Below are 25,653 nucleotides of genomic sequence, written 5' to 3' on the forward strand. Positions count from 1 at the left end.
ATACATATGTGTGTGTGTATATATATATATATATATATATACACACACGTATACTACACACTACGTATACTACACACACATCTATGATTATGACCTATTTGGGTCATGCGATTAACCTTCTGGCTAATTCAGTTTCAGGTTGAACCTATATTTCCACAGTCTCTCACCTTGCTGTGAGTGGAGTCTTGGGTGGCAGCAAACACACCGTAGGTCTCTAAGGATGGTACACTGTGCGGTGGCTGTGTCAGGACCAGTAACTGCTCCAGCTCCTCAGTCTGTTCATGCTTATGGTGTCCCAGCAGCTGGTAGGGCTGCACAGTGCTCACCAAACTTTGACAGACCTCCTGTAACGTAGAGTCATTTAACACTGCGCTGTCTGTGCCACTGACGCTGTAATGTTGGTGTCCAGCAACCACGCTTGGGGGAAAAGCTGAGAGTCCATTTGGGATGCAGGACCCGTTTAAAGTCGGTCCGAGCAGATTATTCTGGAAGCCAGACAACAGAGTGCTCTCACTGCTTACCTGCAGGTACTGGAGGGGGGCAGAGAGCTGTTCCTGTTGCAGCTGCCACTGTGGAGCGTTCGCATGTTTGCTGTCCAGCTCCGTGGCTTTGTTATGGTTGGTGTGAGGACGGTTGTGGTGATTCCCCGTCCGTACCACCCAGTGACTGTCAGGTCCCCCCGTCACTGGTCCAGCAGTCAAGCACACCTGCTGGGAGACACTTTGGGCAGAATCTGAGTTTGACTGGTGGTTTGAGGACCCAAATCTGCCTGTGTTCACCTGTTCCTGCCTCTCGCTCGCACCCTCCAGAGAGTCGTGAATGTAGGAGAGGATTTCGTTGTTGGTGAGAAGGTCACTGAGAGTTGGGATGTGATCTGGGTCCAGTTCCACATGCATCATCCTCTCGTCCAGCAGCAGCCGCTCCAGGTCCTCGGCATTTAGGCCCAGATTCTCCAGGGCGCTGAACAGTTCGCTGTTGGAGCATGTTTCCTCTCCATCGAGAGACAGAGAGTCCAATGTGGTCAGAAGGGGGTCAAAACTGGAGGTTTTGCCGTTGCGTTCCCCTGGCGACTCCTCGCTAGAGACGACATACCAGCTGTCACCACTGAACAAAGCACCCAGACCATCAGCCCTGCTGTGCTGCTCACTGAAAAGAGTGCTGTGGTAGGACACTTTAGGCTCCGTATCTGGCTGGCATACGTATACGGACTCATCCTGACTCATCAGCGCCCCCAGTAGGGACTTTGGGTCCAGCTCATCTGAAGAGCCCTTCTCTCCTTTGCTTTTCTTGGACTTGCTGCCTCTGGCTTTGCCCTGGAGCGGGTCGGAGAAGCCGTGCAGCGGATACCCAGTTTGGTAGAGCAAAGCCTCACCGGTGGCAAAGGTGAAGGGGAGATGCATAGATCTCTTCCTCAGGTGTTCCCCTCCTTCTTCGTCCCTGTGAATGAATCCATTAGAGAGGAGAAATTAAATAAAGAAGAAGAAGAAAAAAAAAATCACACTGGAATCAAGAAACACTCACGCCAAAGGCCTCTGAGTGGCGATGATGTAGTCTGGCTTGCCGTTCTTGTAAATGAGCCGGGCGTTGGCCTGTACCCACTTCCACCGGTTGTCCTTGGTGAGCAGCCTAAAGACGGTGAGGCCGCTCTCACCCGTCTTTATCACTGGAAAGACAGAGGACACGTTAGAGCCTCTGCTGTCTGCACACACTCACTCACTAATGCTCCCTTAGCTTAGCAGGACATGCTGCCGATGCTGGCTTTGGCTACATGTACATGTTACACATGCTGTTTGCACACAGCGATGCGACGCCAAAGCTTCATTTTCATGAGTTCCTCATCTTCCACGGCCTGTGCTCGTGTAATCGAGGTGCAGCTCGTGTTTCTGAGCTTTCTAATGTCAAAAACAAGGGCGAGACTACAAAACCAGCACAAGAGTTTTTTTAAATTATTTTTTTAAAAACTTGCTCTGAAACAATTGCTGTTTCTGAAAAATATTTTTAAGCTTGAACCCACACAGAGAAGCTTCAGAAAGTCAATAAACAGAAGAGAGAGATGGATAATTTATTTTAATTAAATAACAAAGGGATGGATCTGTGAAGTAACATTTAAGATTGAACTGTAAATTTTCTTCAAAGCAGACTTGCTGCACAAATACCAACATGGATATATGTGATGTAAACACTGGCATTTTCCCGAGGGTACAGAGAAAAGGATCACCACTCAAACATACACTGTGGAAAAGAAAGAAAAATAAAAAAAATATTACTTGGGGAAAAAAGAAATAATTATCCCCTGTATTGCTCACACAGTGCTGGTTGGATAAATTCAAGGGTGATATCTATGAAACTTCAACTAAAGTAATACATGCCCCTCTTTGTCCCTTTGTTGTCCTCAAATACTTACAGGTAAAATGTGACAATAGGAAAGAGATACAGCTGTTAGGTTTATAGATCCCTGAACATCTGATTGCTCTGGTTTTAAAAAAAAAAGTATCAGGGGGAGTGGACACAGCTGGATTATGAGACACAGGTGAAGCTAATGAAAGACAATGTGTCTGGGGAGGAAGTAAAATTAAACACTAGATGCTGGAGATGAGAAGCTATCAAAATAAAACAGGAAGTCAGAGCTATAACTGATTAGGGAACTGCACACAAAAGATGACAAGACAGGAAACAGAGGGAACACTCAAAAATTAACATTCACACTCGAAAATTACAAGTAAATTATAATAGAAACCAAAAAAACCCCAAACACTCCAGAAAACATAAAAATGAATAAACAAAACTAAAACACCAAACAAAGAATTCATCAGTGCTCAAATGTTCAAAAACCCACAATCAGACCTAGGATGATTACAATCTGCCCCGCCGATATATCGATATAAGACACTGGCTGATATATTGGTATTGACATTTTGAAGGTGTGATAAACAAAAAAGTAAAGAAGACAGGAGAAACAGCCTTTAAGTATATTATGAGTGTCAGCGTTCCAACTGGAACGCTGCAAGCAACCATCTGATCTGAGCAGAGTCGGGCAGAGTGTAAACAAGCAAATAAAAAAACTGCACATAAAAAAGTTGGGGAAATCTGTTTATGTTTTGTGCATCTGAAAGAAAAATATCAACTCATATATCATAGTTTTAAATCACCAAATATCGGTGATGGTATCTGTACTGGTTTTGGTCTTAAAACCACTGTATCGGTCAGGCATCAGCTCTTGTTTTTTACTCCTCAGAGAAACGTCAGTTTTTGTGTCACATGAAAGGAGACACAGACAGAATACATGATACTATTTCTACTTTGTGATATCAAATAACAGAGCCAACATCATCTGTCTTCACTTAGGGCTAATAAGATACATAAGCTAATGTAACGTCATTTTTTGTTCATGGTAAATAAAAAGACGCACAGATTTAGTGGAGATCAGTTTGTACTATACCAACAGAAACCCTGAACTTCGCAGATCTACAGATGTTTTAAGAAATCCTGAACCGGATTAGCAGTCTTGGTTTAAAACACGTTTGTGTTTAAAAAAAAAAAAGTAAACAAAATGAATCATCTGCTTTCTTCCTCCAAATCACCAAAAACGTGAAATCATCCTACACAGTTTATCTGCTCTTATTGTCATTATGAGGGAATTTTTGTGTTCTGGTTTTATTACACAGGGTCTATGATATAGAAGTGATTTACCTCGCCTCCCATCTGTGTTCATCCGAGCATGCTGAATGTGCATCTCTGCGTTTCTATGCATACATCTTCCATTCTGTATGCATGAGTAAATGCACACAGCATGTATGTGTATGTACGTGTGTGAGATGTGCCTGGTGGTGGTGGTGCGGGCGTTGCTCGGCGCCATGGTTACACATAACCGGGTCATTCGGTACACGAGGTAAGTAGGACACTTGACTCTGGCTCCTCATCCATCAGCGCCTGCTTGTGAGCTACATGTGTTTGACATGTAATGATGAGCCACACGTGAGGTCAGTAAACTCTGACTCAGATTACAGATTATAGATCATAGAGGAGATTATGCACTGACTCTAACGGGACATTTTCTGTCCTATATGTTTCCTGTGTGCCTACAACGGATTCCTCAGAAATGGCCAGATGTGATGTGCATCAAACTTGACCTGCAGCAATTTAAAAGGTTATTTATAGGTTGGAAAATAATCACAAGAATACTCTCGTCCTCTGAGTAACATATGGGGAACTATTTCACCATAGGACAAATCTCAACCCGACCTACAACATCTGTAAAAACAAAAACAAAACTAGGGATTTTCCTGCATACAAAAGACCTGAGTGCCCACAAAAGAAGTTCTGACCTTCCTTTAGTGGAAGGTCAGAACTTCTTAATCTTAAAATTAATCTTGAAATGAACTCAGTCCTCCTCCAAAGACCCAGTTTGTACCAGAAAGAAACTCTCTAATCTGTCACGTTCTTGTATACATTCATTAAACATTATATATATATCTTCTGTGTGATAACACATAACAGATCAAAGATCAGCTGCCTCCTCACTAAGTGCACCCTTAGTCCCTCCATAACAATTAAGTACAGGCAGGTACTGCTAATCAAATCTTCACATATGTGCACCTCTATAGAAGAAGTTGGGGATGTGTGCTGGTCTGGAGCATTCAGGTGTGTTAACATAGTGACAATTCTCTGAGCAGTGGATGTACCAGTAAATTCACTCCACAGTCAGACCGTGCAATGTTTCAAAAAACCCAAGAGCTACATCTCAGACTCCACAGGCCTCAGTTAGCATGTTAAATGTTGAAGTTCATGATGGTTCCATTATTACCCAGGAGAGCCTCTTCTTTCTAAAAAGAACACGGCAGCACGGCTTAAGTCTGCAAAGCTGCATCTGAACAAACCACAAGACTTCTGGAACAATCTCCTTTGGACAGATTATACCAGCCCAGTGAAGATGTTTGAGCATAACAGACAAAACCAAACTCAGCTTATCAGTACAAACACCTCATACCATCTGTCAGAGCAGTGGGGTGTTGATTCGGGCTTGCCTTGCAGCCACAGGACCTGGACAGCTTGCAGTCACTGAGTCGACCATGAACTTCTCTGTGTAGCAAAGTATTCTAGAGTCTAAGTCTGAGGACATCTGTCTGACAGCTAAAGCTTGGACCAAAGCTTGGACCAAACTGGGTCATGCAAGCACAGCAGCAAATCTACAACAGAAGGACCGAAAAAGAAAAGAATGAAGGTGATGAAATGGTCCAAACCTCAACCTAACTGAAATGCTGTGGTGGGACCTTAAAAGAGCTGTACATGAACCTCAATGAACTGAAGTAACACTGTAAAGAAGAGTGGGCTAATATTCCTCCACATAATTGTGAGAAACTGATAAAGTCATACAGAAACAATTACTTCAACTTATTGCTGCTAAAGGTGGTTCTACAAGCTGCTGAACCATGGGGTGTACTCAGCTTTTCAATAGTTTCTGCATTTTGGTTTAGTTTTTGTACTTTCTTGTTGCCATGAAGGCTGTTGTTATGTTCCCGGGGTTTTTGTGCTGAGTTGAGTTTTGGATTCTTGTGTTTTTACTGAGTTTTTGTTCAAGTTTTTGCCTCCTTCTACCTCTTCGCTGTAATGTCTTTGTTTTCTTTCCATGTTTCACCGATACTCTTCTTTTAATTATTTCCTGTTTTGCATTTATTTTGGTTTTACTTCCTGATCTTTTCCCTCCTTTCAGATCGTCAGCCCCGTCCTCACTGCTGCAGAGCTCTGCTCTCCCCTGTGTATCATTGTTCAGTCAGACCTGTGTATTTTTACAGTCTTGACCTACACCTTCCAATGTAGTTGTGGTTTTTTGCTTACTTTAAGTCAGGCCTCTATCTATATTTAATTCCAGTACTTCCAGTCATTTGCACCAGTAACCTTTCAGGCTGAATGCTGCAGAGAAGCGTACAGAATGTAGAACAGTTGTGACTTACTACGGACGTGATTTTCGGCGCAGTACAGCATGTCAGCAGCGTGGATGAACTGGTATCCTGAACCTCGCACTCTCAGCTCCGCCTCGGTGTATCCCAGAACTATCTTACCCCTAAAAAACCCCCAAAACAAGTGTAAACAAAATTATTAAATAATCGGAATAAATAATCATGTTTGCCAGTGCTATGATATACTTTGCATCGCACGCCATGGGCGTGAAGTCCAGCTTGTGTTTGGTCCTGAAGATCATGTTCCGCGTCCTGATTTCCAGGATGGCTGGAGGCTGGAGGGGCGTGGCGATGGCAAAGAGCGCCAGCTGGGGCGGCGTGGTTCGGTCGCTATCGCACTGCTGCCGGCTCTGGCCGTGAAGGAACTTCAGCCGACCCTGGATGTTGAGCGCCTGAGAAGGTTTGACAGCGTTAAAATCGCGGTGTTAAGTCATTAAATCCGAGGCATTAACTTCATCTCCGTGAAGACAGTGAGACAAATGAGAGAGCCCAGAGTGGTTCCTGCTCAGATCGAGCTTCTCAGCAGACACATAAGTGCTGCTTCCTCTCTCCCTGTCAAGCAACATCCGTCTTATTTACACTGCTGGGTGATATAGAGAGTAGAAACCACTTCAGGATACACTGTAAACACAGTAACATGATTCTGAGCAGTATTGAAGTGAATGTTACAGTTTTTAGAGGTCTTGTTGAGAAAATAAGACTCCTTATTGTCATTCTTTCAGCAGAACAGCAGGACTCTTAAACTAACCAGTAGAAAACAGAAGTGACATGTTCTGTAATATTAAACTTCAGCCAGGACTTTTGATCTGAAGTTATTTAAAGGCCAATCCATGTGTAATGGGGGTTATTGCAGAGGTAGACCACAAAATAATCCTTTATTGGCTGGTTAAAAAGGCACTGAAACACAATGTCAGAAAGGTAAACAAACTAGGAACATGAGGAACAACATAGGGTAAGAGACAAAGGAAAAGGAAAGACAGGCGTGTATCCACAAACAGGGGTGTCAGGTGATTAGAGAGCTCTGTGAGCTGGGGAGGAAACACGGGAAGCAATCAAACCCAGGAGCAATGAATGTTCCCAAAATTAGTTCCCACGCAAAATTATGGTTGAATTCATGAAATGTACGTGCTGACTTTCTTCTCAAAAACATGAGGAATCATTGGCCTTATGCAATCTCCACACTATCCGTATACTGCCCTGCCCCCATTTCTCAGTTAGCCATCGGGACAAATATCTGTCAGTTCACAATGCAACTGTAAACTGTCTCAACTTTGCAATTGAGAAATGGAAAGAGCAGCAGAAAGAGTCCCTAACTTAAAAGAATAACAGATACGATAAAAACAACATAAAGGGGTGGAGCTGGAGTGAAAAAGGGTTGCAAAGCAGCTTGCAGAGATAACAACAGCAACTGTGGTCAGTGTCAAATGTGTTGGTGAGATATGGAGAGGATTTAGCTCTTTAGTGTCTTCTCATTGGTTATGCCTAGCAAACAGAAGGTTTGAACAGCAGGTGGGTGGGGGCACCTTAGAGCTAATCCCTAATATCAAAATATTAGGAACAAGCCCTAAAGGATGATGTTTTTAAAGCAACACCCAGCAATAAGTTGATGATGTAAACTTTAACGTGTTGTTAACATGTTTTGTTGTCACCTGAATCCACCTCCATCCTTCATAGCTAAAGGTTTCTGATAATGGAAGTTCAGTAAATATCACAGAAGCCTCAGGGAGGCTGTAACAGAGCAGAATGGTTGGATCAGCAGCCCGCAGGGAGGTTTTTACAGCCTCACAAAAACTAAAAACACTTTCTCCTGTCTGCTGTCCTTTTCTCACCCTGCTGCATCTCATGTGAAGACCCCTCCTCCCTGTCCTCCTCCTCTGTTAGCTCTGGTTAATTGACCTTGGTGGGTTTCAGAGCCTGCGGCCGTGATGTCAGGAATCTAGCCCCGAATAGCAGGAGGGATTACAGAAAACAAAGCCATAGCAACCGGTAGACCGCGGCAGAAACCTGGCTTACTGCTCACGCAAATGCACGTGTGAGAGGGAAGACTGAGAGAAGCTGGTTCAAAACCCACCACAAGTCCTGCTGAAGTACCTTGGAGCAAGACAACCAACACCTTTAACTCTCTCCTGCATGTGCAAGCCTTCAGGTGTTTCATAGAACAATAATACATTTTTAATCAAATAGAAGAAGCTGCCCTCACCTCCGCTCCAATCTATATTTTTTATTTATTTATTAAAATATTATTTTTGTAACTTTTAACTTAAAAGCACTAAAAATCTCCACCACTCAACCACATTATGCTTTTCTTGGTGGGAGCGGCAGTGGCCTGTCTGAAGCGTCCATTCTGACTGAGCAAGTTTTCCCCCAGAGCTGCTCTCACCTGCTGTGGGTGGTGGCGAGGATTAAGGGCATTTTTTTTCCCCACGACCCCGAGGTTCTCCTAAGGAGGATTATGGGAGTAAATGGTAGCTTCTGATCGCCGATGGTGATCGCCGAGGTGGCACGCCATACCGCCGGCAGTACAGTAGGGTGTAGCGGTGCGCAAAAGTCACAGCTCGGTGTGAACCTCACAGCTTGTTTTTAAGAACCAGCAAAAAAAGCCCCAAAACTGTCCATAATTATTTCTGTGAAGATGCAGAATACTGCATAATAAGACTCTGTGGGCTGTCTGCTTGCAGTTATAGAAAAAAATAAAAGGAAAATTCTGCAAAGACAAATCTGCATCATTTGCATGACGAAATTAACAATTAAAGCACAAAAACTGTTTTTATGTACACCCTTAAGTAACAGGCCTCAAAACACATTTTTAACATATTTATTTAAAAATCCTTTCTGCAGCAGGAGGGTGGAGCACTCTATGAGGTCACACTTATCCATGAATAGAAAAAAATGCCTGAAAGTGAGTGTTTTCCAGTTATCTGAAACAGACTTTTGTTCACATTGAATATAAACACCTAACACTGGAATGAGGGAAAATAAAATCGAAGATGTTAACTTTTATCTGTTTCCTTGTTAAATTGTTAAAATCTAAAGAATAACGCAAAAAGCGTCTCACCAGGAAGCCGAAGGAATTGTCCAACAAACAGCGGAAGCGGCAGACGAAACTTCGCTCCAGGAAGGATGAGTTTTCAGGGGGCAGCTGTTCGGGATTGTAGCTCACCAGGCAGGAAGAGGTCGACACCGATTTCCCATCTGAGAACGATATTTTTAAATGATATTTTTACCGTGTGGGTGTATATATATATACAGTCACTGTAACAAGAATGTACACCCTCTGTCTGTTCTAAGGTTTTTATCAGGACATAATCAAATAATATTTTCCGTATGACTTCATCAGTTTCTCAGTGGATCTATTATGGCCCAGTCTCCATTCAGCACTTGAGTTCATTGAGTTTTGCAGGCTTTTGTTTATGCACAGCTCTTAACTGTGCAGCTGTAAAGCAAGCCCAAATCATCACCCCACCACCACTGTGTACTGTCGTTTCCAAGCGATTTCAAGTCCATCAATCTACACTGAGTGACTGTTCAACTAAGACTGATGTACCTCCATGGATGTGTGCTGTGAAATCAACTGTGAGTTGTGGTTTAGTGGCTGATGTGCAGTCTCCTGTGTGTTTTCCTTTGTGTGCATGCACTATAACATTTAGACCAACTCTCGAGAGGGTTTAGTCAAAGGTCACCTCTTCTGGCCTCTCCGTGACCTTGGTTCAGCAGAAACCAGCACATCTCCTCTCTCTCTCGACTGGATTTGATCTTTCAGCTCTACAGTTTTTACAGAAATAAACCATCTTCGGCCTTTCAGTGCTTCATAACAACACCATACTTAGCCAGTACATCCACAGCTGTAATAACATTTACACGAAAGTCTTTCTATATATATGTTATTTATGCTTGCCGGGAGATTTGTAATTCTAATTGGACCACAATTACCAAATGTAATTGGAGCCATTTGTAATCCAGTGTTAAGCCAATAGATATATAACTGAAGAAGCCGCATTTGGAGTGTGTTATGCGTTTCTGTTGCCACTAACTTGGCCTGATTATGAGCTATGATCTATGCTCAATGCCAAGCTTTTGTCATACTTTAATTAACGAAACTAAGAAAAAGGGACTATGTTGTAAGTTGTTTTATGAGTCTTTAATTTGAAATATCCCAATCAGAAATCCCTCATTTGATCTGACTTAATGTTAAGTGAGAGTCCTGATATTATGAGCCATATATATACATATATAGTAAACTGAGAAAAATATCGTGTGAGCACAATACTCAAATAATGCTGATAGGTGTGGTTAGTTTTATGGGTGATTAACAAAAGTTACGCTGTTTTCTAAACACAGGCGCAGTCAGTTAATTTCATTAGCAAGTGCAAAAAATAAAACAATTAGTAAACTGTGTGTCATAAACATCAGTAAATCGGTCTGCATGTCTGATTTAAATATTCTCCTCCCTACAAATGCATTCAACAGGGTCAGTCGATGAAATTTCTGAGTTCCCACCTCTTGCATTCAATCTCATCACTGTGCTTTCTTTTTAAATACACAAAGAAACCTGGTTGGGTTAGCACAACTTCTTTGGAAATTTGTTAGGCTAATGTTGGTTTCTGTTAGACAGAGAGAAAAAAAGAAAGATGTGTACATTACAGCCCAACTTATACATCGGACGATATTAGCTATTTGCTGATATGTCAGCTGATATGTCAGATAGTATCAGCATTTACAACGGCTGATAAATAAAAATTTTAAAAATTAAAAAGCGATGGGTAAAAACCCTGTAACTATCTTATGCATCATATATAGTCGTATTATCTTAGTAAATAATAAACAAAATAATTAAAAAATTACATGTGACAAATATTAGGGAAAAGAATATTGGCCTATATTTTAAAATCACCAAATATCAGTATTGGTGTTAAAAATCCTATGCTGGCTCTAGTAAAGGATACATTTGTTGATGTTTGGGCTTTCACTTTACCTTTCCTTTTTTTTCATATTGTGTTTTATGTGTTGAGCTATTCTGCTTTATTTCAATCAATCCTAAAACTGTGGCAAATTTTTCTGTGGGCTTCTTTAATTCTGCACCCTCTGTTACTGACTGTTCCATACCTCCTATGGCTGATGTCTTTGCAAATTCTTTGTTATCCACGTGCTCCTCTATCCTTGACGTTGTGGCACCTCAACTTTGGTTAAACGACTTTACACGTGCCCTACGACGTGCGTGTTGCCGAGCTGAGAGGAGGTGGAAAAAAGATAAGCTCCAGGTATCTTTTGACATTCTACGTATGAGCCGTCTGAAATTTCAATACGCTGCTAAAATGGCTAAAGCAGCTTTCTTGTCAGACATTATTGTGACTAATGGACATAACCCTTGAACGCTATTTAAAATCTTTAACTCAGTGGTCAGTCCCTGTCCTGAAATACCGAGGGTGTCCTCCCCGGCTCTCTGCACACAATTCTTAAATTATTTCACAGATAAAATTTCATCTCTTAAGTCTCCACACTCTTCAGTGGTGATCCCTGTTTCCATCCCAGGATGTTTATCAACTTTTAATCAGTTTGAGCCGTCACTCCCTACCCTTAAGCAAATAGACTCTGTGCACCTTAGCATATGCTACTTCCGGTGGTGAAACTCCTGTAGGGCGCTTCGTTTCCAGTGTGATACTCGCTCCTTGTTTACGGCCGTTTTTTCCAAAACAAGTCAACCAAATAGATGAATCAAGCTGCGATTTACATTTCTCGAGATGTCTTGGGCATTTACAGAATATATCTGTAGATGATTTTTATCCACCTGTCGATATTGTTCCCCCATGCCTCAGAGCAACAGAGAGAAAGGATTCAAGTTCTATATTTCTCAGTATTTGTAAACAGCGGTCCCTCGTTTATCGCGGGTGTTATGTTCTAAAAATAACCTGCGATAGATGAAATCCGCGAAGTAGCCAGCTTTATTTTTTACAATTATTATAGATATTTTAAAGCTGTAAAACCCCTCACTACACACTTTATACACTTTTCTCATACAGGCATGAACAGTTTCACACCTTTCTTTCTTGTTTAAACACTCTCAAAGTTCAAACCTTTGTAGAAAAATAAGTCCAGTATTATAGAATGAAACCAAAGGTCAAGCCCTGTTTTCAGGTCCAGAGCATGGGAATAGAGCAGCTGTGAGAGAATTCAACATTAATGAATCATTAATGAATCAGTGAATCAGAAGTCCAATTTTTTGTGCGATGGTTATCTTCCTCTGCCTTTTGGGTGCTACCGCAGGTGCCTTTGACGGTGTAAGACGTTTCGTCGACATTGTTGTTTGTTGGGGAAAAAACATACAGTACAGCACTTCAGAGTCACACTGCTAGCGATCGATGCAGCGATTCTGTACTGTACAGGAGAGACGGCACGGAGGAGATCGACAATGGTCTGCAGCCGATCAGGACGCAGAACAGAATGTGATGTGTAGAAAACCCCCCCCCAAAAAAACAAAGCATGCAAACTTGCTCAAAGAAAACTGTAAAAAAGCGAGGCCGCGAAAGTGAACCTGCGAGGGACCACTGTAATTTTGAAGGTAAGTGACAACATAACCTTCGTAAATACTAACGTATAGAAACCCTTACCAGCAATTAGGGCTGCACGATTAATCGTTAGAAAATCGCGATCTCGATTCATACTTATGTGCGATCTCATTTCCAAATGACAATGATTTAAAAAAAAACAAAAAAAAACGACGACGACGATTGTACCGCATTTTGATCCGGGACATAATCTGCATGAAAACAAGCGCTCACTCTTCCTGCTCAACAAATGACAAGGGCGGAGCCTTATACCACGTGATACAGAAGCTGTGCCGTGTGATGCTAAAATTAGCAGGGAAAAAACAACGGAGAGCACGTCAGGGATGACGAGAAAGTGACAAGAGAACATCTGTCCCGGTCAACCACCCGAACATCAATAATGGGAACCTTATACAGCGCTTCCCTATACACGTCGAACTCCTGCAGGCACAAAGAAATTACGGAGGCTATCACTTATCACCTGACCAAAGATATGGCTCCCATCAACACTGTGCAAAATGAGGGATTTAGGAAAATGACCAACACCCTAGACAAACGCTACACAGTGCCGTCCCGCAACTATTTTTCTATCGTTGCACTACCTGCTCTGTACACGCAGCATCGAGCAAAGGTGGAGACGGAATTTCAAGCAGTACAACATTTTGCGGCAACAACAAAATGTGAGACATTAGTTGTTTTTATGTTTATTTATTGTTTTTATGTTCAGTCTCAACTGTTACGAAGTTGATGTGCAGTTAATAAGTGCAATAAATATTTATACTGGAAAAGAAAATCGTGAAAGAATCGTGATCTCAATTCTAAGCCAAAAAATCGTGATTCTCATTTTATGCAAAATCGTGCAGCCCTACCAGCAATCATTCATTTATTTTTTTGTGGCTTTTTTTCACGGTTTGTTGACATGCTGTGTAGGTGTGTACTTGACTAGCTGATATCGACATAACGGGGAAACATCTGGCTTTGACTATTGTTCACCTGTAGTTTGAATGCTGAACATTTGCCTTTTTAAATCATAAGAACTGTCACTTTAGAGAGATGTGCTTCTTAATGCGAACGATGTGTCTTCTTTTGCAGTTTGTAATGCAGTTCTGCTTGTGTTGAGTGATGTAAACAACCGATCGATCTAAACTCTTTAAGCATCAAAATTGATCATTTGATTTTTTTTTATGACACAGTAATGGTGAGCGTTCCCACCTTCTTATCTTTGTAACTTAACGCGATCTTTCTGTTTTCGTGTTTTGGACATTATTTTGGAGTACATCTTCGCAGTAGCGATTGACCGCAAAGTAAAGCTACCGGAAATATACAACCCTAAATCCGGAAGTTAGTTTTCTCGTGCACAGGGTCTATAGTTGAACAACTGAAAAATACCAATTCTGTACACGATATCCTCCCATCTCGCATTAGCAAGGATGGTTTTAATGCAATTGGGCCTAGTATTCTATCTTTAATGAATTCATCATTGTTTTTGGGCTGTGTCCCATCAGCCTTTAAACATGCTGTAGTGCAGCTTGTCCTCAAAAAAAAAAGGAGTCTTGATCATAATGACCCTGCGAATTATAGGCCAATTTCCAAACTCTGTTTGTCTTTCAACCACGTCATAGCACTGAAACAGCTCTGCTGAGAGTCCTTAATGATCTTCTCCCTAATTGCCGGCTCAGGACGCTCCGCGGTCTTAGTTTTATTGGACTTGTCCTCAGCCTTTGACATGGTGGACCATAATATTCTACCAACGAGGCTAGAACATACAGTGGGCATTAGAGGTAACGCCCTTAACTGGTTTAAATCGTACCTTTCAAACAGGTCCTTCTCTGTGACTCTGGGTACATGTTCTTCCTCTGTTGCATCTTCCTGCTGTGGTGTGCTCAAGGCTCTGTGTTGGGCCCCATATTGTTCTCACTGTATATGCTACCTCTAGGCTCTATCTTTGAAAAATACAACATCTCATTTCATTGTTATGCTGATGATATACAAATTTACTTCCGGCTAACTGATGATGTCGCACTGTCACTGCACTGCTTCCTAGAGTGCATGAGAGAAGTCAAAGAATGGCTTTTGGGCAACTCCCTTATCCTAAACGAAAAGAAAACGGAGATTGTGGTGTTTGACAGTCATATCCCCCCGGGGCCAACTAGCTGGATCCCTTGCCACTTTCTTCTCTGACACTGTTAGCAATCTAGATGTTCTGATGGATAGCTCTTTCAAATTCGATAAACAACTGTCCTCTGTAGTCAAATCTAGCTTTTACCAACTGTGTCTTATTTCTAAGGCTAAGCATTATATACCGCACAAGGATCTTAAAAGATTATTCATGCCTTTGTGACCTCTAGATTGGACTACTGTAATTCCCTCTGCTTCGGTCTCCAATCTGCCCTTCTCCATAGATTGCAGCTTGTCTAAAATGCTGCGGCACGCCTTTTGACTGGAACCAGAAGGTTTGCCTCTATCACCCCTGTCATTGCTGATTTGCACTGGCCCCCTATCAAATACCGTATTGAATTTAAAATATTGCTACTTACCTTTAAAATCCTAAACAATACTGCGCCTAGCTATCTGGTTGAACTCCTTAGACCATACACACCTGGGAGAGCCCTCAGATCATCAGCCCAATTACTCTTCGTACAGCCTAAATCTCGCCGTAAGACCATAGGTGACCATGCATTTTCCTTGGTTGCATCGAATTTGTGGAACAACCTTCCCATTGCTATTTGCACATCCGACTCCATCCAAACATTTAAATCACGACTAAAAACTCACTCATTTAACCTTGCTTTTCCGGTTAGTTAATGCATGTATCCTATACCTCACTCCAATACTATCTTCATTTTACTTAGTTACCATTGTATTTATCCCTTCACCTAATATCCATGTGTTTCTATTGGTTATGATTTGATATTTATACCTTATTTAACTTTTATTCTTGCGTAATTAATGCTATTGACCTGCTAGCATATTCGGGACATTGTTAATGGTCTTTTATTATTGATGTTTTAATCTGCTGTACTATTGTGAAGCACTTTGGTGTACCCATGGTCTTTAAGTGTGCTATATAAATAAAAGTTGTTGTTTATTTCATCATCGTTTCATCATCGTTTATTTGTATAGCACTTTAAGAACACACCAGGCAAACCAAAGTGCTGAACAACACAGATCAAAACAACAACCAAATTAAAAATACCATAAAATCATTACAAACAATAAAATAAATAAGAAGGTGTCAGTTTCCTACAGAGTTAAAAGCCAGGGAATAAAAATAGGTTTTCAATCTGGACTTAAAGACCTGCACTGATGACGCTTGTCTAATTTGGAGGGGAAGGTTATTCCAGAGCATCGGAGCCGCAATTGAAAAGGCACGGTCTCCTCTGCATTTCAGCCGCGACTTAGGGACCGACAGCAGCAGCTGCTCAGCTGAACGGAGCGAGCGAGGAGGAACATGTGGCTTCAGCAAGTCAGATAAGTACACAGGAGCCAGACCATTTAAAGATTTAAAAACCAATAAAAGGACCTTAAAACGAACCCTAAAATCAATGGGAAGCCAATGCAAGGAAGCCAGAACCGGAGTGATGTGATCGAATTTCCTACTACCGGTTAAAAATCGCGCCGCCGCGTTTTGCACTAACTGCAGGCGTGACAAGGTGCCCGACCCGACCCCTATTAAAAGGGAATTACAATAGTCCAGACGTGAGGTGATAAAAGCATGAATAAGAGTTTCCAAATTGGGTTTGGAAAGGAAAGGCTTAACCTTCGACAGGCGTCTGAGGTGATAAAAAGCTGATTTTACCACCCCACTTACATGACCTTCAAAAGTAAGCGCAGAATCAAGTTTAACACCAAGATTAGTGACTGAACTTTTCAGATGAGAGGTCAAATCACCAAAATCAACATCTGGAGAATCAGTAGAACGATGCGGGCCATATAAAATTGCTTCCGTTTTGCGACCATTAAAATTCAAAAAATTATTTGCCATCCATAATTTAATATCCTAAGACAGTCAAGCAGTGATTGACATGGGGAGGTATCCAAATGACTAAAAGGTAAGTAAAGCTGACAGTCATCGGCATACAAATGAAATGACACTCCGTGTTTACGAAAAATCGCACCAAGGGGGAGTAAATACAGCGAGAAAAATAATGGCCCAAGGATAGATCCCTGGGGCACACCCCAAATCAGAGGGGCCACAGAGGAAGCGGCCAGCCCCAGCTTGACACAAAAACTCCTTTCGGAAAGATATGATTTTATCCATGACAATGCCAGATCAGAAATTCCCACACAGTGATGTAAGCGGGAGATCAGCAGGTCGTGGTCCACTGTGTCAAATGCAGCTGTCATATCCAATAAGACAAGCACAGCATATTTACCACGATCAGTAGCAACAAGAATGTCATTCATAACTTTCACAAGAGCTGTCTCCGTACTGTGAAAGGGCTTAAAACCAGATTGGAAAATTTCAGACAATTGCGAGTCGCTCAAATAATCCAACAGTTGGGTATGTACAATCCTCTCCAAGATCTTGCTTAAAAAGGGAAGTTTGGAGATAGGTCTAAAATTTGACATAGTAGAACTATCAAGGCCAGGTTTCTTAAGTAAGGGGTGTATGACTGCATGTTTAAACCCACTAGGAACTTGACCGGTTAACAGACTAGTATTGATAATTTTCAGGATATAAGGTCCAATGATGGGAAATACTTTTTGGAGAAAGCGGGGAGTAACAACATCATTTGGGGAGCCACAGGGCTTAGCATGTAGCACCAACTCCTCTAAGTCACGCAGAGAAATCGGTGCAAAAGCAGGGAATAAACTTGAGCAAGGAGCATGCATGGCCGGATCAACAATAGGTGGAATCAGAGGCCTCAGGCTAGCAATCTTGTCCACAAAAAAGGTGATAAACTTATTGCACATAGCCTCAGAGGACGGCAAAAGGTTGTAACCCTCCAAGTTAAGTACAGAATTAATCGTATTGTATAAAACACGAGGGTTATGAGAGTTGGCCGAAATAAGTTGAGAGAAGTAGGAGTGTTTATCGGCCTTAACTGCCCTCTGATAAGTTTTCCAACTAATCTTTAGGGCTTCCAGGGAGACATGCAATCTGTCTTTTTTCCACTGTCTTTCACATTTCCTACATTGTCTTCTAATAGCTCGGGTACGATCTGTTAACCAAGGACTTTATTTAATCCCTGCTGTTATAATTTGGGTCACACAAGAATTTCAAAACTTAATAAATAAAGTTTCTCTTATCTCTTATCTTGTGACGGCTGCTCAGAGAAGTCCTTCCGGATCAGGTTTACTGCCTTGCTAACAAGAACACTCTCATTACTCTGGCCTAGACTTCGGTTTTATTTTACCCTCTCTACTCTAGTTTAGTGAACCAGACTGTCTCCGTGAAGCAGACCTGGAGGATCTGTTGGGGGTTCGAGGCTCACAGGGGGGTTGAGGGCCCAGTGCAGGTTCCTCTTGAATTCCTGCTGGTCATCTGTGTGGATCAGCTCAAACACACTCTGGTGCATCACATCAGTCTAAAAGGACAGAGAAGAAGAATTTAAAGGTCAGTCAAGGTGGAACACAAGTCAAATTTTAAGCCTAATTAACTTTTTTATTTTATACAGTAATGCAGACCAAAGACCCCATGAGTAAAGGTGGATGTTTTGGTGGAGCAGGCACTATCAGGAGGTACCCTGAGGTGCGCTTGATTCCGTTTGCCTTGAAGTGGAGCCAAGAGAAATCAAGTGTCACTGCGACTTTGCTTCAAAGAGCTGAATCTGAGCCAGAGACCTGCTGCGACTCCCATATCTGCTGTCCAGACCCGCCACGACCTGGCTTTGGACCCCAGTGAAACAACACTCCACCCTCCTCCCACTGTGGGAGGGGTCAGCGCGGGGTCACAGAGAGGAATGTTGACAGGTTGAAGTGTGACATGAAATGCGTTTCAAACATCAAACCAAGAGAAGGAGTTCATATCATACAGCCAATACTGCAGCTGATGAATGCATGTTACCTTCACTCTTATTATTTATCCTGTATACAAATATGTGAGAAAGCGGCTAAAAGAAATAATAAAACCAGAGAAAAACCAACGTTGTTTCTCTAGTTTATAGCAATGAACTACATTCACATTCAAAATATAATTACTTTGACCCAAAGATTTCCCAGCTAGAGTGTAATTATGACACTTCCCATGATAGTTAGCTACAGAAACTAAATTTTGTCTTTGGAAGTCACGAGGAATAACATGCCTGCGTGCAAAAATATTTAGAGTATGAGGATAAAATTCTGCATAGCATCATTAAAAATGAGTGAAGTTATAAAAAACAAAGCAAGTGATAATTCAGAAGGAGTCAGGTGGGAGGAACTGATCTTTCTGGAATAACCTGAGAGGATATGAAGATGACTGTTATTGTATTTCTTTGCGTTAGCCTGTCAGTTGGAGATAACGGGTATCATGGTGGTGTTTATCGACTTTCTCTGATAAGCCAGACTTTCTGCTTCCGGCCTTTCACGCATCATGTGTCAGGGTATGGCTGCATGGGAGGTAAGAGATGGACTCAGCAGACAAAAACTCAAAATCCAGCTTTAATGCTGATTGTTCACAGGAACAACAAAAAAGACCAAAACCTCTGCAGGGCTGAAACCAGGAAGAACAAGAACAAAGGTCAAGTGGAGACTCGGACAATAAACACACAGGGGAACGAAGCCCGGGGAAAACCGGTCGGGTATGAAACAAAGGAAGTTAAACTCAATACAGGGCACATGAGTCGAGAGATTACCAAAATAAAACAGCAAATAACTATACATCCAGATAAGATCGGATATACAATTTGACACAACTAAACAAGAGCTAATCAACCTAAAGTGATTTAAACTAGAGACAAAATAGGGAACCAGTACCAGGGGTTAAACTGATAAAAAGAAAGTAGAAACAAACAGTGAGGAGATCAGGCACAAGAATATTAACAGCACCAGAACAAAATTAGAAACCAAAATTTAAAAAACAAAAAACAAAACAAAACTTCACAAACACATGATAAAAACCCCAGGACTGATTCTATCTGATAAGTCAGAGGATCCTCTTTTTATTTTGCTTTTATTTTATAAGAGCAGAAACTTGTCTAACACCCTCTGTGAAGTGAGCTTCGATTTCTTCCTTCAGGACGTGGGAGCACAGTCCTGTAGCTTTGTGGTTTTATATCTCACAGGATGGGGTATGGATTTACTTCTCTATTATGTTGTATCATGCTTATCTGTTGATGACTCACCGTCTGTGACCCAAATCTACTTATAAGTACAAATAAAGTAACCTGAACCTAAGACTGCTCCTGAGCACATGGGGGTTAACTTTGGCAGGCCCTGGAGCGAGATATTTCATTCTCTCTGCTAATTAAACCTCAATTGTCTGCACTCCTTCATAACTTGTGTCGCTGGTTTTATTAAGCCCAATGGTATCCTGTCACATTGTGTTGTGCATGTTATGTAGGAAAACAAATCCTCCTCGTGTCCCTCAGCTGTGTTGCTTAATCGTGCGATTGGGGTCTCCTGGGTGTCACCCTACGTTGGCTTGTTTCCAAACACTGCACGTGAGCAGGAACGGCAGCTTCACCCCGGATTTGAGCTTGTTTGGTAAATGCAAAGTGACGGGCCTCAGGTGGATGGGGAAGTGAGGGGTGAAAGGTCACGTTCACACCCCGATCCGTGTGTGTTTGTTTACAGTATGCTCACATACACTGTGTGAATATCTAAACCTGCAGGCCAGATTTAGACGCAGATAGAAAGACTTTGGGTAATTTGATAATCGCGTTGTCCAGAATGAGATTAGACTGGACGCAGTGTCGCCTCGTCGTGAAGCCAATTGGATTAAACCTCCCGTTCCATATGTGCGCTTCCTTCAATCCTCTTGCTGCTCTCGCAATCTACTTCATCTCAAGAAAATACCCAAAGGCAAAAAGAGCAGGAATGACCAAACGAGTGGACAACAAGGGTCACTCAGATCCTCGTCCAAATTTCCACCAAACTCCAGCATCTTCACTCCAGGGCCTGTCCTACTTCTTGCAGGGATTCTGCTTTGCTGTGTACCTTTATCTGAGTCGAAGCTCCAAATGGTTCATTCTTCAAATCTGTGCTTTGATAAATAAAATTCAGTTTTTTGAATTTGAGGATGTGTTTTATAAGGTTCTGTAGTATCTTTGTATACAATGCTGATAAACCCAGCATCCACATAAAAAGCAAAATAAAGACATACAAACCTCTTGAGGTATACTTTTTTGTACTTTGCCATCACATTCTTAAGAGTTAACAGATTTGTTGACTGATACCATTAGCTAGAAACAAGGAGATACAACACTCTGTCTTCTTGCTGTAACCATAACAACATCATGTAATCCAAAGTCTGACCTCGGTTTAATCATCAGTTGTAGAAATTCGTTACCTGATGGAAGCCGAGGTAATCCTGGATGGTGTGAGAGCAGAAGAAGATGATCCCCTCAGCCGTGACCACCAGAACGAAGCCGTTAAGGGCCTGTGGAGAGAAAACCTGACGATTGTATCATCTCACTGATGGTGATCACGTTTGTGATGTGACCTGATAAAACAGGAATGGGTCAGCGAGGTAAGTTTTGGATAAGTTTAACATACTCAAGATGCTGACATTCTTATGAAGCCACCGAAAAATATTGTAAAAAACAACTTTCATCCAGCATCTGATATTCCAACATGATCTCAGCCAACAGTGTTCAACAGTATAACTAAATATATGAATGAGTTACAAACAACAACCCCACCACCCCGACTCCATACAGCTACCATGTAGTGCAGTCTATCCACAGAGTTCAAAGTTGGACATTTTAAATGCGACAGAGTCACTTTTGTAGGCAGCCTCTAGTGGCCACTAGAAGAAAGGCAGTTTTAGGTACAGACACTGCAGCTTATTTAAATCTTTCGCCTTCACATGTGCTACCCTTAGTGTAAAAAAGATTACCTGAGAGTCCCACACTCGTCTCACTCATGGCCTAACCCACCATCGCCCAAGGACACCGTGTGTGGAACTGAGACACTCCAATAGCTTTTACAAAACTGCTTCATTTTGCACTCTGAGACTAAGAACGACCTCCCTTTTGTTCTGTAATTATATGGAGTAATCTCAGCAGAAAAACTGCTTTCTAGAAATTTCATAAATTACATTTACAATGTCATTTAGCTGGAGGTAAAAGACAGAGCAAATTAAGACTTCTGAATCTCAAACTCCAGCTCTGATTAGTTCATAGAGGACCAAGAAGAGTAAAGGCTGCAAAACAAGAGCGAGCAGAGAGGAAACAAGCAGGGATGAGACTTCTCCCCGGGGCCTAGAGAGAGGCTGGAGAGGAGAGGATGTCAGTTCAAAGAGAAGTCATGTGGCGGAGGAGGAGGTTGTAGGAGAAGGAGGTCACTACTGAATGACTAACACCTCCATCATTGCTCCTCCTCTCCCTCCTCAGAGCCCCAGGGCACCGTGAGGAGGTGATGACACGGTGTCCCGACGCTGCTGAGAGTCACAGCGGCATGCTGCCAGCATCCGCCCGCACCTCTCCGATGAGGACCAAGATGCTTGCGACCTCCGTAGACGCAAAGTCTTTATATGAACGGACACGCATGCAGCAGACGTCCCCGGGTTTCTAAGACTCGGATCACTGCTGCTGGGCCAAAACTCAATGTTTGCTTTTGAAACCTCTTTGAAAATCCATTGCAAGATGTCAAAAATGCATTAGCATCAGGCCCGGAACGAGACAGGGTCTCTCAGCTGCTGAATAATTCACACTGTGGGAAGTGGGAAGTGGGGGGTCTCACTTGAGGAGGGGGCTGCCAGCAACCCAAACTCTGATTTCTTCTAATAAAACCTTCATCCACCCAACTGTCAGTTCTGCTTCCCTGTAATCACTGTAATCAGCTCACAGTTGATCATTATTTTTGCTTTAAAGACTGTCCTTTTAATTATACTGCCCCCTTGTCATTTTTACAACTACCGAGTGCCCTAATCCTTTTAAAAAATGTATTCTACATTTGTAGAATACATTACATTGTATTATAAAAACTGTGAATGTATTGCTAACTACAGGTTTAAAATAAATGCACTGGTCTACAGTTTAGACTCACAACGATCAGCTGCAGGTATATTAGCGACAGATAAAGAGGGACGGCTGCAATTTTTACCAGGAATGTGTAAAAATTCCCCTTTCAAACTAAGAGCAAAGATATTTCCCACAAGTAATAAATAATAATAATAATAATAATAATAATAATAATAATAATAATAATAGTACAGCAGCTGCCAAACATAATTGGATTACAAACCTGAGTCCAGCTTAAGTGTGGGAAACCAGTAAGTGTAGTTTTAACTATTCACTTTTATCATATGGATGTACAGTTTTTACTTATTTTCTGTCATGTATCACATGTTCCAGAGCTGCTCAGAATTCAAATGATGAGGTCAGTATATGCACAAATAATCCCCCTAAGACAAAAAACTCGGGATTCAGAATGCTCTAAACCCTCAGTCTCCCCTAGTTTTTCTAATCTTGGTTCTTTATGATGTCATAGGGAGCAGATTTCCTTACTGGCTGTGGAGGTTCTCAGTCATCCAGGTCATGGTGATCTAAGGAGCTTGGAAAGAAAAGTGACTGGACTTCTTTAATCAGGTATCTGAGGCCTGGTGGGAGTCAAGAAGGTCGTTGACCCACTTTTGATCATGTCCCTAATATGATATCCCTAATATCGTCATCTCAGGTACAGAAGTCCCATGCACCTGCTGTTCAAATGGGCCAAATGGGTTGTGTCAAATGGGTTGTGAGGGACAGCCAATCAGAAGAAAACTTGCTTAAAGGGGAGGAGCTAAAAAAGCTCGCTTCAGAAAAGGAACTGAAAGGCTCCGAATAATAAGGATCATTTTGAGCTGTGAATGAGGAGAAATGAGGAGAATACACCTGTTAAAAAAACAGATGTTAAAATATTAAACAGAATAAAATCTGTATCTGTGCAAAGTGTGCAAACACACACACACGCATAGTACACAGTGGAGTGGCACACATGTTCTGTGTATAAATATTTACAGTAGCTTCTTCTGTCTGCAGGTCGGGCTCTGTCTCCAGAGACTGAGACCGAGTGTGTTTGCATGTGTGTTCGTGTTATAAATGTTTGTGCGTTCCCTGAAAGACGACAACCCAGTGGCAGCAAGCAGTGCCAACAAAACAGAGGAGAACTGTGTATGTGTGTGTGTCTACTCCAGCCTCAAAGACGAATTTAAAGCTTCGCCTTGTCTAATCCGACCCTCTCCTCTTCCTGTTCTGTGCAGAGTGCTCTGAGTCGGCTGTCAGTCCTCTTTATCTCTGCTCCCGCACACACAATCAGCACTGGGCTGTGTGTGTGTTAGATTCAGGGCTATACTGTGAAACATCCAAGAATACTTTAAATGCTTTTAGTTTATTTCCACCAACACACTTTGTTCGTCTTCACTTCAATAATAGATGCCCTCACCGGATCTGTATAATTCATGGACTGCTGTCTGTAAAAGAGAGCAGTTGAAGACAGGAAGGTTCAGCCTTCCTCTTCATTGCTGCTGCTCACCGAGCCCTTGGGATCAATGCATTTATCAATAAACAGATTGAGGTCGGTGAACTCTGTGTTAAAGTCTGTCTCTAAAATTATCTGCATTTTATAACTGGTCAATTCAGACTTTTATTCTGAGCGCCCTCTATGGGCTATATACCAGTACCAAAGACACTGAATAAAAATGTCAGCCATCTACCAGAATGACCTCCAAACATTGTCTTTTCTTGAAGTCTAGTTTCGGCTGTTTTGCTGAATCAAAAGTTTTGCTGACACTGAAGAGGTACATTTCAGGTATGTCCTGTTATATAATGTGTGGACTACATTGCCGAACTTGCTAGCAACTTGCTAGCAGAAGAAGGTTTATGTTTCACATCATCCTTTAATCGACTGGAAAATGAAACAAACAAAATGGAAAGAAGAGCCATGATGACACCTACCAAGGGCTGGCCGATATGGCCTAAAATCCATATCGCGGTTAAATTTGAAGCATGTGCGGTAACAGGGCTCTAGAATGCGACCAATTTGGTCGCAAATGCGACCACATTTTTCAGTGGTGCGACTAAAAAAAAATATTTGGTTGCACCTGTGCGACCAAATGTTCGGGTAGCAAAAAAAAAAAAAAAATCTGCAACCTTCCCTGTGGTCAACAACAGAACACATTATGCCCCTATCGTGGACTAAACCAATCAGAGATAGTAAGGGGCGGGACCTCTCTGATTGGCCGTGGTCCAGTTGAAAGTGCAGGTGGAAGTGGGAGGTGAGTAGCTTGAATAAAGCGATATCAATTCATTAAATCCTGAATCGACTTTTAAATATAACTGTGTTTTGCCAGAAACGCCAGATTCTCAGATTAAAGCTCACAAAACCATTTCAACAACAACCAAACAGCAAATGAGAGCAGGTACACGGACTCCACACAAAGACGTAAACACAGAACGGACCGACGCATCAGAATCAGCTTTGTCTTTCTCGGCTTTCTCACCCGACGGCCCGTAGACGGACACGCTGTCGGAGCTTAGCGTTCTGATGCGTCCGGTCCGCGCTGTGATTACGTCTTTTTGCGCTGATTCTGAGCTGCAGGTTTTGTCTCTCCAACCAAAATTCACCGAGCCAGCAGCAAAAGAAGCAGCAAACTGCGCTTCACATTTGATCAATGTCGTCATGAATTTTGCTGTTTTGCTTCCACGACTATTAAAATCACACTTCATGCACAGCTAGCTCTCTCTCTATCTCTCTCTGTACTTCAAGAACAGTTTCCCGTCTCCAATCTCTGTTTTCTGTATTATTCATTCGCTTATTACCCACCAGTCTACCGTTGTTTACAGCGCTGTCGGCTGCTGTCTTTTTCTTTTTTCACTTAAATGACCTCGGACAAGAAAGCCTGATTTTTTCTGTTGTTCAATACTGAAGAAATTTAAACTTTATATGCAGAACATTGTAGAATATTTTTAAGGTTATCTGCTATAAAAAGCCAGACCAGGAAAATCTCCTTCATGTTTTTCTGTGTTTTATTCTCAGTTACTTTCACACAAAGGCATCTGCTGTGATGTTCACAATTCTGATGAAGT

General features: G+C 42.0%; 1 protein-coding gene across 3 annotated transcripts in view; it reads right to left on the reverse strand.

Annotated features, from left to right (window-relative positions):
• ahr1b (aryl hydrocarbon receptor 1b) overlaps window positions 1–25,653 on the reverse strand; it is a 55,893-nt gene that overhangs the window by 6,454 nt on the left and 23,786 nt on the right. For 2 of the 3 annotated variants that reach the window (XM_005919923.2, XM_005919921.3), the window contains 7 exons: window positions 20,934–21,023; window positions 17,907–18,030; window positions 9,013–9,149; window positions 6,144–6,349; window positions 5,952–6,061; window positions 1,522–1,663; window positions 168–1,437 (listed from right to left, as the gene is read on the reverse strand). In XM_005919923.2, coding sequence (XP_005919985.1) covers window positions 168–1,437; window positions 1,522–1,663; window positions 5,952–6,061; window positions 6,144–6,349; window positions 9,013–9,149; window positions 17,907–18,030; window positions 20,934–21,023 — 2,079 coding nt within the window. The remainder of the gene's footprint in view (window positions 1–167; window positions 1,438–1,521; window positions 1,664–5,951; window positions 6,062–6,143; window positions 6,350–9,012; window positions 9,150–17,906; window positions 18,031–20,933; window positions 21,024–25,653) is intronic. The other variant, XM_005919925.3, reaches the window with a different exon arrangement.

Source organism: Haplochromis burtoni, unplaced genomic scaffold (genome assembly GCF_018398535.1).
Source record: "Haplochromis burtoni strain Fernald_Lab_line unplaced genomic scaffold, NCSU_Asbu1 Contig_39, whole genome shotgun sequence".
Lineage (NCBI taxonomy): Eukaryota > Metazoa > Chordata > Actinopteri > Cichliformes > Cichlidae > Haplochromis > Haplochromis burtoni.